Source organism: Bos grunniens, chromosome 1 (assembly GCF_055505025.1).
Source record: "Bos grunniens cultivar Pamir isolate PY7600 chromosome 1, Bosgru_T2T1.0, whole genome shotgun sequence".
NCBI classification, from domain to species: Eukaryota; Metazoa; Chordata; class Mammalia; order Artiodactyla; family Bovidae; genus Bos; species Bos grunniens.
This window is the reverse complement of record NC_141165.1, coordinates 39,246,475-39,262,699: the sequence shown is the minus strand read 5'-3', so window position 1 is coordinate 39,262,699 and position 16,225 is coordinate 39,246,475. Positions and strand designations below refer to the sequence as shown.

Sequence of the window (16,225 nt, the reverse complement as noted above, 5' to 3'; positions counted from 1 at the left end):
TTATTCTAAATGTCAATGTCATATAAGACAAAGGCTAAAGAAGAAGCCCAAATTAAAGAAACCCAAAGAAATAGAACTACAAGCAATAAATGATACCAGCCTGGTTACTACTGTTATAAACGAACCTACTGGAACAAACAACTAAACTAGAAAAAGAACAATGAATTAGATTAAAATAGCCCATCAACAAATATCCTATGGTTGGTGACTTAAATGCAGTACCACAAAAGAATCTCCTTATTCTTAAGAATCCACATGAAAATATTTAGACACAAAGGATCATGATGTATATAACTTACTCTCAAATTATTCCAGTGAAAATTTTACATACATATATAAAGAAGGAGAGCAAAAATGGTAAAGCAATAGGTTGCAGCCAAAACCTCATGTCCACTCAGAACTTGTGGATGTTACCTCATTTGGATATAATTGCTTTCCAGATGTAATCAAGTCAAGATGAGGTTTTAATGGATTTGGGTGTTGTTATAAGACGCTTACTCCTTGGAAGGAAAGTTATGACCAACCTAGATAGCATATTCAAAAGCAGAGACATTCCTTTGCCAACAAAGGTTTGTCTAGTCAAGGCTATGGTTTTTCCTGTGGTCATGTACGGATGTGAGAGTTGGACTGTGAAGAAGGCTGAGCGCTGAAGAATTGATGCTTTTGAACTGTGGTGTTGGAGAAGACTCTTGAGAGTCCCTTGGACTGCAAGGAAATCCAACCAGTCCATTCTGAAGGAGATCAGCCCTGGGATTTCTTTGGAAGGAATGATGCTAAAGCTGAAACTCCAGTACTTTGGCCACCTCGTGCGAAGAGTTGACTCATTGGAAAAGACTCTGATGCTGGGAGGGACTGGGGGCGGGAGGAGAAGGGGACGACAGAGGATGAGATGGCTGGATGGCATCACTGACTCGATGGATGTGAGTCTGAGTGAATTCCGGGAGTTGGTGATGGACAGGGAGGCCTGGTGTGCTGCGATTCATGGGGTCGCAAAGAGTCGGACACGACTGAGCGAATGATCTGATCTGATCTGATCTGATGGAAACTAATATTGTAAGTAATAGGTGAATCTGAATAAAAGGTATATGGGTGGTTTTGTAGAAATCATGCAGTTTTTTTGTCCTCTTAACAGAGTCTTTCTCAGAACAAAAGTTTTTAAACTTTGAAGGACAGTTTTTCTAAGTTTGAAATTATTTCCCAAAAGGTTAAAGATGAATACAATAGGACCAAGAACCTGAACAGAAATTTCTCCAAAGATAGACAAAAAATAGTAAGCACATGATAACTACATAACATCACTAATCATCAGGGAAAGGCAAGTCAAAACTACAATGAGATACCATGTCACATCCATTAGGATGACTACTATCAAAAAACAAAAACAGAAAATGACAGTGTTAGCAAGGATGTAAAAAAACTGGGAGCCTTGTGCAGTGCTGGTGGGAATGTAAAATGATGCAGTCACTATAGAAAATAGTATAGCTTTCCTCAAAAAATTCAACAGAGCATTACCATTTAATCCAGCAATTTCACTTCTGGATATACACCCAAAAGAACTGAAAGCACAGACTGACAGATGTCCCTCTATGTTTATAGCAGCATTATTCACAATAGCACCTAGGTATCTATCAACACATGAATGGATAAACAGTATGTGGTATATACACAGAATATTATGAATACTACTCAGCCTTAACAAGGAAAGAGATTCTGACATATACTACAACATGGATGAACCTACAGCACGGATAAACCTTGAGGACATTATGCCAAGTCCAGCAAGCCAGTTATTTATTATTCTACTTAAAAAGACTAGAGGGTTTCCCTTGTGGTTCAACTGGTAAAGAATCCACCTGCAATGAGGGAGGCCTGGGTTCGATCCCTGGGTTGGGAAGATCCCCTGGAGAAGGGAAAGGCTACCTGCTCCAGTATTCTGGTCTGGAGAATATACATGAACTGTATAGTCCATGGGATTGCAAAGAGTTGGACACGACTGAGCGACTTACACTTTACTACATGACTAGAATAGCCAAATTCATTGAGATAGAAAGCAGAATGGTAGTTGCCATGGACTGTTTAGGGGGGCAATGGAGAGTTACTGTTTACTGGGTGCAGAGTTTCCATTTGGGATGATGGAAAAGTTCTGGAGATGGATGGTGGTGATGACTGCACATGTGAATATAGCTTATGTCACTTTACACTTGAAAATGGCTAAAATGGTAACTTTTACGTTATGTATATTTTATTACAAAAAATATAATAACTGTATGCGTGTGTGTGTGTGTGTGTATTTGGAGGTAGGGTGATCTCGACAGGCTGATTTACATGGAAATGCAAAGTGTCAAGAATAGCTAAAAAATTGTTGAAGAGCATGGCAGAAGGACTAACTTGATCAGAGTATCAAGACTTACCATAAATCTATAGTAACTGAGATAAGAAGAAGACTAACAGAAGTCCAGAAACAAACTCACATGCATGGACACTTGACTGTGTCACAGTTGACCGACACTACAAACAGTGTATGTTTAATAGCTGTGGGACAACTGTATATCCTTATACAAAATATCAAATTGGAAACAAATTGGGCCCTCATTTTACAGAATCAATTTAGACAGACTAAATGTCCAAACATGAAAGGAAAAATTATAAAGCTTTCATTAGATAATATCCACATGATCTTAGAGTATGGAAGTTCTTTTAAAACATGCAAAATGCTACCATAACAGAACTTTAGTCCTGTGAAAAAAAATAAGCAACGAAACCAGAAGACAGTTAGGACACATAAAATCAGTGAAGGACTGATTCACCAACACACCCACAACTCTTGGGGTGGGGTAGGGAGACAGTGGTTGTTGTGCGAATATCTGAAGAATTCCTCCTACATGTAAAAAGCAGGGGAGGACAACCCAACAGGAAAATAACATGAAAGGTGCTTCATGGAAGTGAAAATCTAACTACTAAATAAAAATAGGCACTTCACCTCACTGATGAGGGAAATGTAAATTAAAACCACTATGAGCTATTTTTATAAACCCACTGGATTGGCTACAATTTAAAAGTCTGTCAGTACAAAATATTGGTTCAGATGTGAACCAATATACATATTGATGGGAATATAAACTGTTAACATCATCACTTTCAAACAGATTTGGTATTATCCAATAAAATAGAAGATACGTATATCCTATGAGCCAGCTAATCTACTTCTAGGTATATACTCTATAAAGAAATCCATGCTCACATATACCAGGATATAGGTACAAGAATGTTCTTAAAAGTATGGTCTGTAAAGATCCCCTCAAACTGGGGAAACAGAACATTGTATATCAACAGTACTTCAATAAAAAATAAAAACAAAACAAAAACCTAATTGTCTATTAATAGTAAAATGGATATACAATATACTTATACAATGAAATGACATTGAATGAACTACACATACATGCAATAAAGTGGGTTAATTGCATCCAAAAAATGTTAATAAAAGAAGAAGGACCAAAGAATACAATTCAAAAATAGGAAAAATTGTATCATATTGTTTTGGAATCCATACATAGGTGATAAAACTTATGGGAAAGGCAATGAAACGATTATCATAAGCCAGCATGGTGAATACTTCCAGTGAGGAGGAAAGGATTATAGTCTAGAAGGGGACACAGTATTTTCTGCGATACTAATACGGTTCTGTTTCTTGAACTGGATAGTTTCAGAAAAATGTCTTATAAACTTTTCTGTATACACATTATACTTCACATTTCTAAAAAATGTGAAGGTACAGTAAGGATAAACACCACTCCATAAAGATGAACATGGCTACACAGTTATGCTGGTTGATTCATAACTATGAACCTGAAAGGTTCAGGCTCCCAGGCAATCATACTTCCCTATTCCATCTGCCCATCTACTCTCCTAGAATAACAGACCCTACCTTTCTGTCCTTAAACCTCCAACATCTCCTCCCCTATCCTGTCTTTTGGTTGACGATTCTGTTTCCTACTTCACTGAGAGCCATGGAAGTAAAGAATGCTTCCACAGCCTGACCACCATAAACACTGCCAGGACTTGGGGCCCACATATTCTACTTTCCCTTAGCTTAGCTCTCCATGCACCTATCTAAGGCCAATCCACCTATTTGTACACCAGGTCCCATGTCTTCCTGCCTTCACAAAGATACATATTATAGCAATTCTCCCATCTATCTCCTATATCATCAATTTTCTTCAGCAAACATGCTATTACTTCTCAATGAAATTTCCCCTACCAGCTGCTACACCATTTCTTTGCTCTCCTTTCTGAAGGAGATCAGCCCTGGGATTTCTTTGGAAGGAATGATGCTAAAGCTGAAACTCCAGTACTTTGGCCACCTCACGCGAAGAGTTGACTCACTGGACAAGACTCTGATGCTGGGAGGGATTAGGGGCAGGAGGAGAAGGGGACGACAGAGGATGAGATGGCTGGATGGCATCACTGACTCGATGGACGTGAGTCTCAGTGAACTCCGGGAGTTGGTGATGGACAGGGAGGCCTGGCGTGCTGTGATTCATGGGATTGCAAAGAGTCGGACACAACTGAGTGACTGATCTGATCTGATGGTTAAATTTCTTGAAAAAGTTGTCTATAGTTAATATTCCTCTCCTTCCATTTTCAAACCCACCACAATCAGGTTTTTGGACTGATCACTCTGTCAAAACTGCACATGATGATAATCAATATTCAATCAGTTCTCATCTATCAGGAACACTTGACACAGGTTATCAATCACTCTTTGCTCTTTAGAGACTGATATCACTTGGTTTCTGATAAACCACTATTTTCTGATTTTCCCCTGTATAACTGGTCACTCGTTCTTGGTCTCCACTGCTGATTCCACTTGTTCCTTACTCAGTGTTAGGCTGCCCCAAAATGTCTTTGGTATTCTGTCCATTTATACTCATTCTCTTGGTAATATCATCAGTCTCATGATTTAAATACATATTTATACCAATACTTCCAGTTGAGGAATGAAAGTCCTGATTCATTCAAATGTCTAACAGACATCTGAGATTCCACATATCCAAAACTGATTTCTCAAATTTTCTCCCCAAACCTGTGCCACCATTTATTAACCATCCTTATTTCTTTAAGGCAATGCCTCCCTCAGCTGCTGAAACCAAAAAATCTGGAGTTGTCCTTGTTTCTTCTCCCCACATCTAGTCCATCAATAAATCCAGTAATTCCATTTTACAAATATATTCATCTCCTCTACTGTTACCATTCAAGTCCAAGCCACATTCATCTTTCACTTGGGATTACTGCAACAGCCTCCTATTTGTTCTCTCCACTCATACTTCTGACCCTCTACATCCTATTCTTAACACAGCAACAAGAAAGATCCACTTAACTTTTAATTTAGATCTTTTCTTTTCTCTGCTCAAAATCCTACAATGGCTACTCATCTTACTCAGAAGAAAAGCCAACTATGCATGCTCTTTTTTAGCCTAGGACAATAGAAACATCATTCTTTCTTTCACTCTCCCTCCACTCCCCCTCGTTTTAGAAAACAGAAAATAAACACACAAAATGGAGCCTTAAAAAGTGATTCCTAAAGCCAGTCCTCAAATTGGCCTATGAATAACTTTTAATTAATCCACACTGTATAATGACAGTGCACTGCATTTTTATAAATGTTGATATTTATTTAACATGTGATTTTCCTATTTTTTTGTTGTTAAACTTTATATTCATAAAGTAATGGTTATTATATTTGGTAGGTTTTTTGAATAGTTACTTGGAAAAATAAAAATTTTGCAGAACTAATTTTTTTTAATTGAAGTATAGTTGACAGAATTATTAATGCCTTTTCTTTTTCTCCTTTCCACTCTATGCATTTCTCTACTGAATTAAAAAACAGAACATTTTTACTGGCATAGAAATTGAAAATTCTACGGAACTACTGGCCAAAAAGATTTAATTAGCATGTACCCACATTGAAAGCTCACTAAGCTTAAGCAGGAGAAACTACATTAGCTAGAGTGTTAGACCCTTCCCCAGCTCTATCAGTACTGGCGAGGTGACATTAAATTTTTTGCCTTTCTGACCCTCTATTTCTACATATACAATAACCATTATGGTACCCATTTCATAGGAATATGGAAATTAAAATGAGATGATACATTTAAAATACATCGATACATAACAGCTACCCTATTGTGTTTAGTTAACCCAACACTATATGTTTTTAGTTAACACAATGTTAACACAGTGATGTAGAGAGGAGAGAGAGTAGGAGGAGGATCAATGGGAACAGACCACCTGGTGCAAAGAAATATTTTATCCACTGATGTTTTGAACTTCTGGCACATAGGGATAATAAAAAGCATTTTGTTCAGTTTCATTATTGTTTTTAAAATCTCTGAAGACTGTGTACCCACCCCTGCCCCGACTGTTCCTGCCTTTACCAGGATAAACCACAGCAAAAGACCACCTTCTACATTCACTCATTAATTACTAACTGAGAATTAGGCATAGGGTATGGCAAGGACTCAGCAGGTAGTATTAAAGTATGATCACCATGTATTATTAAATAAACTAATGGTGGTTATTTAGAAAATAATAACTTACCTTTTTTGAATTTATGTACAGGGAGTTTCTTAAGTTGATCTTTACGAAGTCGGTTTCTTCTAGCTCTATGCCTATCCTGGACAAATTTTGTGATCTAAAAATAAAAGAGAAACATAAAGAGAATCAGATATTAAACATGCAAATAGAAAATGACTATTAAAATCATAAATGCCTTTTAAGTTTCTAGATAGCTGCTACAAATCAATTTATTTAAACCCTAATCACAAGGTTTATTAGCTAAAATATCTATGATTAGATGTATTGACTAGTTGTATTGAACTTTGTCAATTGGAGGGTTGAAATTTCTATAAGTTACAAACTAATACAATTTCCAAATTTTATAATGAGTATTGTATATGAGGAAATAGAGGGTCAGAAAGACAAAAAATTTAATGCCGTATCGCCAGTACTGACAGAGCTGGGGAGGGGCATGGGTCTAACACTATAGCCCTATCATTATTATTAGTGGTTAGCCCATAAATTATCTTTTGAATTTTTATTCACTGACCTAAATTATCTTTACTTCACTCTGACAGAAACATTATTAATAACATGTAACTATGTGTTTGCAAAAATATAAATGATAGACTCTAGGTTATAAAGACTTCACTAAATAAAAAATGGGTGAGTTGAAATTTCTTTAAGTTACAAACTAATAAAGTTTTCAAACATAACAGGCATTAAACTGCACTTTCAGTGGTTCTAGTAGCAAAATGGACAGAACTAATACAGATAACCTGTCTTATAAATATACAGAAATATCAGATAAAAATATACAAAACATTTTAAAATATAAATTGCTATGCTTACAAGAATAAAAATAAATACATGAGGTCAGGAGCAAATGCCAAAAACAACATTCACAAAAGAAAATTTTGACAGATTTGACTACATCAGTAGACTTCTGTCTACATCAATGACTTCCGTCCTCAAAAGATACTGTTTAAAGATAAAAGACAAGTCACAGACTGGGAAAAATATCTGCAAATTGCATGTCTCACAAGGGATTTCTATCCAGATTATATAAAGAATTCAAAACACAATAATAAGAACACAAACAACCCAACAGAAAATAGTTAAAATATTTGAATAAACACTTCACTGCTGAAAATATACAGATGGCAAATAAGCACTTGAAAAGATGTTCAACATAATTAGTCAAGATAAAAATGAAAATTCAAAATCACAAACACTGCTTTATTGTATAGATACATGTATATATATATATATATACTATATTTTATGTGTGTATATATATATATACACACACATACTATATACCTATTAAAATGAAAAAGACTGACTATACCAAGTGTTGGCAGGCAAGCAGAAGGGCTGGCACACTGATATACTACTGGAAGGATTGTAAAACTGTACAACCATTTTGGAAAATAGTTTGGTGGTTTCCTATAAATTTAACTACATATTTATGAAATGACCTAATCATCCCACTCCTCCTTATATTTTGCCAAAGGAAATGAAGGTGTATATCCATAAAACACCTTGTACACAAAGGTACAAAAAAGTCTATGTCAGCTTTACTTAATAGCCCCACACTACAAACAACCCAAATGTTCATCAGCAGGTAAGTGAATAAACAAAACTGCAGTACAGTCATACAATACAATACAACTTGTCAATAAAAAGTAAGGAATATCAACATTCAGTTCAGTTCAGTCGCTCAGTTGTGTCCGACTCCTTGCGACCCCATGAATCACAGAAGGCCAGGCCTCCCTGTCCATCACAAACTCCCGGAGTTCATTCAGACTCAACGTCCATCCAGCCATCTCATCCTCTGTTGTCCCCTTTTCCTCCTGCCCCTAATCCCTCCCAGCATCAGAGTCTTTTCCAATGAGTCAACTCTTTGCATGAGGTGGCCAAAGCACCGGAGTTTTCAGCTTTAGCATCATTCCTTCCAAGGAACACCCAGGACTGATCTTCAGAATGGACTGGTTGGATCTCCTTGCAGTCCAAGGGACTCTCAAGAGTCTTCTCCAACACCACGTTCAAAAGCATCAATTCTTCGGCGCTGAGCTTTCTTCATAGTCCAACTCTCACATCCACACATGACCACTGGAAAAACCAGAGCCTTGACTAGACTGACCTTTGTTGGCAAACTAATGTTTCTGCTTTTCAATATGCTATCTAGGTTGGTCATAAGGAGTAAGTGTCTTTTAATTTCATGGCTGCAGTCACCATCTGCAGTGATTTTGGAGCTTAGAAAAATAAAGTCTGACACTGTTTCCACTGTTTCCCCATCTGCTTCCCATGAAGTGATGGGACCAGATGCCATGATCTTCGTTTTCTGAATGTTGAGTTTTAAGCCAACTTTTTCACTCTCCCCTTTCACCTTCATTAAGAGGCTTTTGAGTTCCTCTTCACTTTCTGCCATAAGGGTGGTGTCATCTGCATATCTGAGGCTATTGATATTTCTCCCGGCAATCTTGATTCCAGCTTGTGCTTCTTCCAGCCCAGCGTTTCTTATGATGTACTCTGCATAGAAGTTAAATAAGCAGGGTGACAATATACAGCCTCGATGTACTGCTTTTCCTATTTGGAACCAGTCTGTTATTCCATGTCCAGTTCTAACTGTTGCTTCCTGACCTGCATACAAATTTCTCGAGAGGCAGGTCAGGTGGTCTGGTATTCCCATCTCTTGAAGAATTTTCCACAGTTTATTGTGATCTGCACAGTCAGGGCTTTGCCATAGTCCATAAAACAGAAATAGATGTTTTTCTGGAATTCTGTTGCTTTTTCAATGATCCAGTGGATGTTGGCAATTTGGTCTACAGTTCCTCTGCCTTTTCTAAAACCAGCTCGAACAACTGGAAGTTCATGGTTCACATATTGCTGAAGCCTGGCTTGGAGAATTTTGAGCATTACTTTACTAGCGTGTGTGATGAGTGCAATTGTGTGGTAGTTTGAGCATTCTTTGGCATTGCCTTTCTTTGGGATTGGAATAAAAACTGACCTTTTCCAGTCCTGTGGCCACTGCTGAGTTTTCCAAATTTGCTGGCACATTGAGTGCAGCACTTTCACAGCATCATCTTTCAGGATTTGAAAGAGCTCAAAGGGAATTCCATCACCTCCACTAGCTTTGTTCGTACTGATGCTTTCTAAGGCCCACTTGACTTCCCATTCCAGGATGTCTAGCTCTAGGTCAGTGATCACACCATCATGATTATCTGGGTCGTGAAGATTTTTGTACAGTTCTTCTGTGTATTCTTGCCACCTCTTCTTAATATCTTCTGCTTCTGTTGGGTCCATACCATTTCTGTCCTTTATCGAGCCCATCGTTGCGTGAAATATTCCCTTGGTATGTCTAATTTTCTTGAAGAGATCTCTAGTCTTTCCCGTTCTGTTGTTTTCCTCTATTTCTTTGCATTGATTGCTGAGGAAGGCTTTCTTTGCGATTCTTTGGAACTCTGCATTCATTTGCTTATATCTTTCCTTTTCTCCTTTGCTTTTCGCTTCGCTTCTTTTCACAGCTATTTGTAAGGCTTTTAGTGCAGGCGGCTGTGACCGGCGCATTTTGCGTGGGCGGCTGCCCCACGTCCGAGATCAGGGACAGAGGCCGGGAGGACCCCATGCCCAAGAGGAGGTGGCCAAGAAGAGTTACCCCACGTCCAAGGTCAGGGGCGGCAGCCGAGAGTGCCAGGCTGCGACAGCGCAGGAACAGCCGAGAGGAGCTACCCCACGTCCAAGGTCAGGGGCAGAGGCCAGGAGGAGCTACCCCATGTCCGAAGTCAGGGGCGGCGGCCAAGAGGAGCAACCCCACGTTCGAGGCTAGGGGCAGCGGCCAAGAGGAGCTACCCAACGCCTGAGGCCAGGGGCTGCGGCCAGGAGGACCTACCCCACACCCGAGGCCAGGGGTGGTGGCAGGGAGGAGCAACCCCACCTCCAAAAAGCGGTGGGTGCATGGGCGCAGGAGGGCCTAGAGGAGCTATTCCACGTTCAAGGTCAGAAGGGGCAGTGGTGAGGAGATATCCCACGTCCAAGGTAAGAGAAACCCAAGTAAGATGGTAGGTGTTGCAAGAGGGCAACACCTACAACTGAAACTGTAATCACAGAAAACTAGTCAATCTAATCACACTAGGACCACAGCCTTGTCTAATTCAATGAAACTAAGCAATGCCCGTGGGGCAACCCAAGACGGGTGGGTCATGGTGGAGAGGTCTGACAGAATGTGGTCCACTGGAGAAGGGAATGGCAAACCACTTCAGTATTCTTGCCTTGAGAACCCCATGAACAGTATGAAAAGGCAAAATGACAGGATACTGAAGAGGAACTCCCTGGGTCGATAGGTGCCCAATATGCTACTGGAGATCAGTGGAGAAATAACTCCAGAAAGAATGAAGGGACGGAGCCAAAGCAAAAACAATACCCAGCTGTGGATGTGACTGGTGATAGAAGCAAGGTCCGATGCTGTAAAGACCAATATTGCAAAGGAACCTGGAATGTCAGGTCCATGAATCAAGGCAAATTGGAAGTGGTCAAACAAGAGATGGCAAGAGTGAACGTCGACATTCTAGGAATCAGCGAACTAAAATGGACTGGAAAGGGTGAATTTAACTCAGATGACCATTATATTTACTACTGTGGGCAGGAATCCCTCAGAAGAAATGGAGTAGCCATCATGGTCAACATAAGAGTCCGAAATGCAGTACTTGGATGCAATCTCAAAAATGACAGAATGATCTCTGTTTGTTTCCAAGGCAAACCATTCAATATAACAGTAATCCAAATCTATGCCCCAAACAGTAATGCTGAAGAAGCTGAATGGTTGGTTCTATGAGGACCTACAAGACCTTTTAGAACGAACACCCAAAAAAGATGTCCTTTTCATTATAGGGGATTGGAATGCAAAAGTAGGAAGTCAAGAAACACCTGGAGCAACAGGCAAATTTGGCCTTGGAATACGGAATGAAGCAGGGCAAAGGCTAATAGAGTTTTGCCAAGAAAACACACTGGTCATAGCAAACACCCTCTTCCAACAACACAAGAGAAGACTGTACACATGGACATCACCAGAAGGTCAACACGGAAATCAGATTGAGTATATTCTTTGCAGCCAAAGATGGAGAAGCTCTATACAGTCAACAAAAACAAGACCAGGAGCTGACTGCTGCTCAGATCATGAGCTCCTTATTGCCAAATTCAGACTTAAATTGAAGAAAGTAGGGAAAACCACTAGACCATTCAGGTATGACCAAATCAAATCCCTTATGATTATACAGTGGCAGTGAGAAATAGATTTAAGGGACTAGATCTGATAGATAGAGTGCCTGATGAACTATGGACTGAGGTTCGTGACACTGTACAGGAGACAGGGATCAAGACCATCCCCATGGAATATCAACATATTCAATAACATTTATGAGTCCTGAAATAAGTATTCTGAAAGAAGGCAGACACAAAAGAGTACATAATTTATGAGTCCTGTATACAAACTTGTAGAAAATGCAAATTAATCTTAGTGACCAAAAGCCAATCTGTGGTTGCCAAGGGATGGTGGGAAAGGAAGAAATGAAGGAGAAATTTGGAAGGGGTAAAAAGAAAGTGATTAGAGTATAAGGAAACTTTTTGAGTGAGCTGATATTTCATTATCTTAATCATATAGTTTCATACATAGCCATATATGCATATCAAAATTTACCAGACTGTATGATTAAGTATATTCAGTTTATTAATATATTAATCATATTTCAGTACAGGTTTATTTTAAAAATTTAGTAGTAACCACTAGAAGAATAACAATATAATATAAGCTTTCAAACTAGCAGGAAAATGGAGAGAGGGATAAAGAGAAAAAAAGTTGGGTAATCCAAATCTGCACAGTAGAAAAAAACAGAATAAAAAGTCAACGAGAAGTTAGTCGAAATCACAGCAATACGTGAACTGTGAACTTCCCGATGTTCCAGCTGGTTTTAGAAAAGGCAGAAGAACCAGAGATCAAATTGCCAACATCCGCTGGATCATCGAAAAAGCAAGAGAGTTCCAGAAAAACATCTATTTCTGCTTTATTGACTATGCCAAAGCCTTTGACTGTGTGGATCATAATAAACTGTGGAAAATTCTGAAAGAGTTGGGAATACCAGACCACTTGACCTACCCCTTGAGAAACCTGTATACAGGTCAGGAAGCAACAGTTAGAACTGGACATGGAATAACAGACTGGTTCCAAATAGGAAAAGGAGTACGTCAAGGCTGAATATTGTCACCCTGCTTATTTAACTTATATACAGAGTACATCATGAGAAACGCTGGACTGGAGGAAGCACAAGCTGGAATCAAGATTGCCAGGAGAAATATCAATAACCTCAGATATGCAGATGACACCACCCTTATGGCAGAAACTGAAGAGGAACTAAAAAGCCTCCTGATGAAAGTGAAAGAGGAGAGTGAAAAAGCTGGCTTAAAGCTCGACATTCAGAAAACTAAGATCATGGCATCCGGTCCCATCACTTCATGGCAAAAAGATGGGGAACAGTGGAAACAGTGGCTGACTTTATTTTTCTAAGCTCCAAAATCACTGCAGATGGTGACTGCAGCCATGAAATTAAAAAACGCTTACTCCTTGGAAGGAAAGTTATGACCAACCTAGACACCACATTAAAAAGCAGAGACATTACTTTGCCAACAAAGGTCTGTCTAGTCAAGGCTATGGTTTTTCCAGTGGTAATGTATGATGTGAGAGTTGGACTATAAAGAAAGCTGAGTACCGAAGAATTGATGCTTTTGAACTGTGGTGTTGGAGAAGACTCTTGAGAGTCCCTTGGACTGCAGGGAGATCCAACCAGTCCTTCCTAAAGGAGATCAGTCCTGGGTGTTCACTGGAAGGACTGATGTTGAAGCTGAAACTCCAATACTTTGGCCACTTGATGCGAAGAGCTGACTCATTTGAAAAGACCCTGATTCTGGGAAAGACTGAGGGCAGGAGGAAAGGGGATGACAGAGGATGAGATGGCTGGATGGCATTACCGACTTAATGGACATGAGTTTGGGTAAACTCCGAGAGTTGATGATGTACAGGGAGGCTTGGTGTGCTGCGGTTCACGGGGTCACACAGAGTCAGACATGACTGAGCAACTGAACTGAACTGAACTGAAATGGATTCAATTCATCAGTTTTAAAATTTAAAATGTATCATATTGGATAAAGAAAAAATTCCAACCATATGCTATTTACAAGGTACGAGATTAAAACTTAATGACACATTAAGACAAAAATAAAAGTAAAAAATACAGGGGTAGATAGTTATGATAATATCAAGTAAAATTTGGTTTATCAAGTAAAGTAGGATATAAGACAAAAGTCATCATTAGGAAATAGTTATCACAATGATAAAAAGGATACTTCACCTAGAAAATGACAAAATTGTGGAAGAATACATAGATTCACAAGCTTGGTAATTTTTAGGTCAAGCAGACAAAAAAAAAAAAGTAAAGACCACAGAGCCAAGATGCCGACAATGGCAACCAATGTATACAGGCAGCTACCGAGCACTTGAAATGTGGCTAATCTCAATTGAGATTTACTTTGAAAGTTTAAAATATACACCAGATTGCAAAGACTTAGTACAAAAAGGATGTAGAATATATTTTATAACTATTTTGGATTTACCAAGTTAAATAAATACAATATTAAGTTAATCTCACAGAAATATTTCCTTTTACCTTTTTAAATTTGGCTACCAGAAAATACTAAATTACAATAAATGTGGCTCACAATATCATTCTATTACATAGCACTTCTTCAGAAGACAGAGAAGTGCGGAAAACTGCAGACAACTGCAATGATTTTTGCACATTGTAGTTGCACAGTTCTGTGAATATACTAAAAACCACTGAACTGTATGATTTAAATGGGTCAATTTTATGTTATGTGAAGTATATCTCAAACTCTCTTCAAAATACTAAAAAAAAAAAAAAGCTAGACAAGATAAATACACAAGCTCAAGTTAATGGACATATATAAAGTTTTACATGCTACAATGCTTTGCACACACATGGGGAAAGTTTATACATTTTAACCATAATTAGCATGTCCCTTCACCACCTGGATTAAAAAGGAGAGTAAGGACATTAGAATACATGTCCCACTGGAATGTAAGCTGCTTGAGATCAGGGATTTTTACCTATTTTATTCACTGAGGAAACTTCAGACCCTAGAGGAGTGGCTAGGTCTGGAGGTGCAGAACAACCATTTGTTGAATGAAAGGAAAAAAGAAAATTGCAAAATCCACTCCTCTAAAAGACAAACTTCTGACAACACTGTGCAAGGCATGGGTGGATATAAATAAACCAGAACTCATCCCACATATAGTAAGAATTCTCTTTAAGTTGCTATAGGAGTACATACATGTTATAAATCACTTTATACAATACTTGAAAACAGACAAAACAGAAAATTTCTTAGAAATATAATGTGGTATAAAGAAGAAGACAACCATTTATATACCCATGTAATTATGTGTGTGTGTGGGGGGAACCAGCAGATTTAGATAATTTTACAGGCAACCTTCACCAAAACTTCCAGGAAAAAGACAATCCCAATTTTATTAAAAAAAAAAAAAAAAAATCTTTTAGAAAATAAAAAGTAAAAGAAAATTTTAGTTTTATGGGACTAGCTTTATCTTGTCTCAGTTCAGTTCAGTTCAGTCGCTCAGTCGTGTCTGACTCTTTGCGACCCCATGAATCATAGCACGCCAGGCCTCCCTGTCCATCACCATCTCCTGGAGTTCACTCAAACTCATGTCCATCGAGTCGGTGATGCCATCCAGCCATCTCATCCTCTGTTATCGCCTTTTCCTCCTGCCCCCAATCCCTCCCAGTATCAGTCTTTTCCAGTGAGTCAACTCTTTGCATGAGGTGGCCAAAGCACTGGAGTTTCAGCTTTAGCATCATTCCTTCCAAAGAACACCCAGGGCTGATCTCCTTTAGAATGGAATGATTGGATCTCCTTGCAGTCCAAGGGACTCTCAAGAGTCTTCTCCAACACCACAGTTCAAAAGCATCAATTCTTTGGCGCTCAGCCTTCTTCATAGTCCAACTCTCGCATCCATATATGACCACTGGAAAAACCAGAGCCTTGACTAGACTGACCTTTGTTGGCAAAGTAATGTTTCTGCTTTTCAATATGCTATCTAGGTTGGTCATAACTTTTCTTCCAAGGAGTAAGTGTCTTTTAATTTCATGGCTGCAATCACCATCTGCAGTGATTTTGGAGCCCCAAAAAATAAAGTCTGATACTGTTTCCACTGTTTCCCCATCTGCTTCCCATGAAGTGATGGGACCAGATGCCATGATCTTTGTTTTCTGAATGTTGAGCTTTAAGCCAACTTTTTCACTCTCCTCTTTCACTTTCATCAGGAGGCTTTTTAGTTCCTCTTCAGTTTCTGCCATAAGGGTGGTGTCATCTGCATATCTGAGGTTATTGATATTTCTCCCGGCAATCTTGATTCCAGCTTGTGCTTCTTCCAGCCCAGCATTTCTCATGATGTACTCTGCATAGAAGTTAAATAAGCAGGGTGACAATATACCGCCTTGACGTACTCCTTTTCCTATTTGGAACCCGTCTGTTGTTCCATGTCCAGTTCTAACTGTTGCTTCCTGACCTGCATATA

At 38.9% G+C, this 16,225-nt stretch overlaps 1 protein-coding gene across 6 annotated transcripts in view; it reads right to left on the bottom strand.

Moving 5' to 3' along the window:
* RNF13 (ring finger protein 13) overlaps positions 1-16,225 on the bottom strand; it is a 127,357-nt gene that overhangs the window by 30,754 nt on the left and 80,378 nt on the right. For all 6 annotated transcript variants that reach the window (XM_086388841.1, XM_086388701.1, XM_086388871.1 and 3 more), the window contains one exon: positions 6,601-6,694. In XM_086388841.1, coding sequence (XP_086244967.1) covers positions 6,601-6,694 — 94 coding nt within the window. The remainder of the gene's footprint in view (positions 1-6,600; positions 6,695-16,225) is intronic.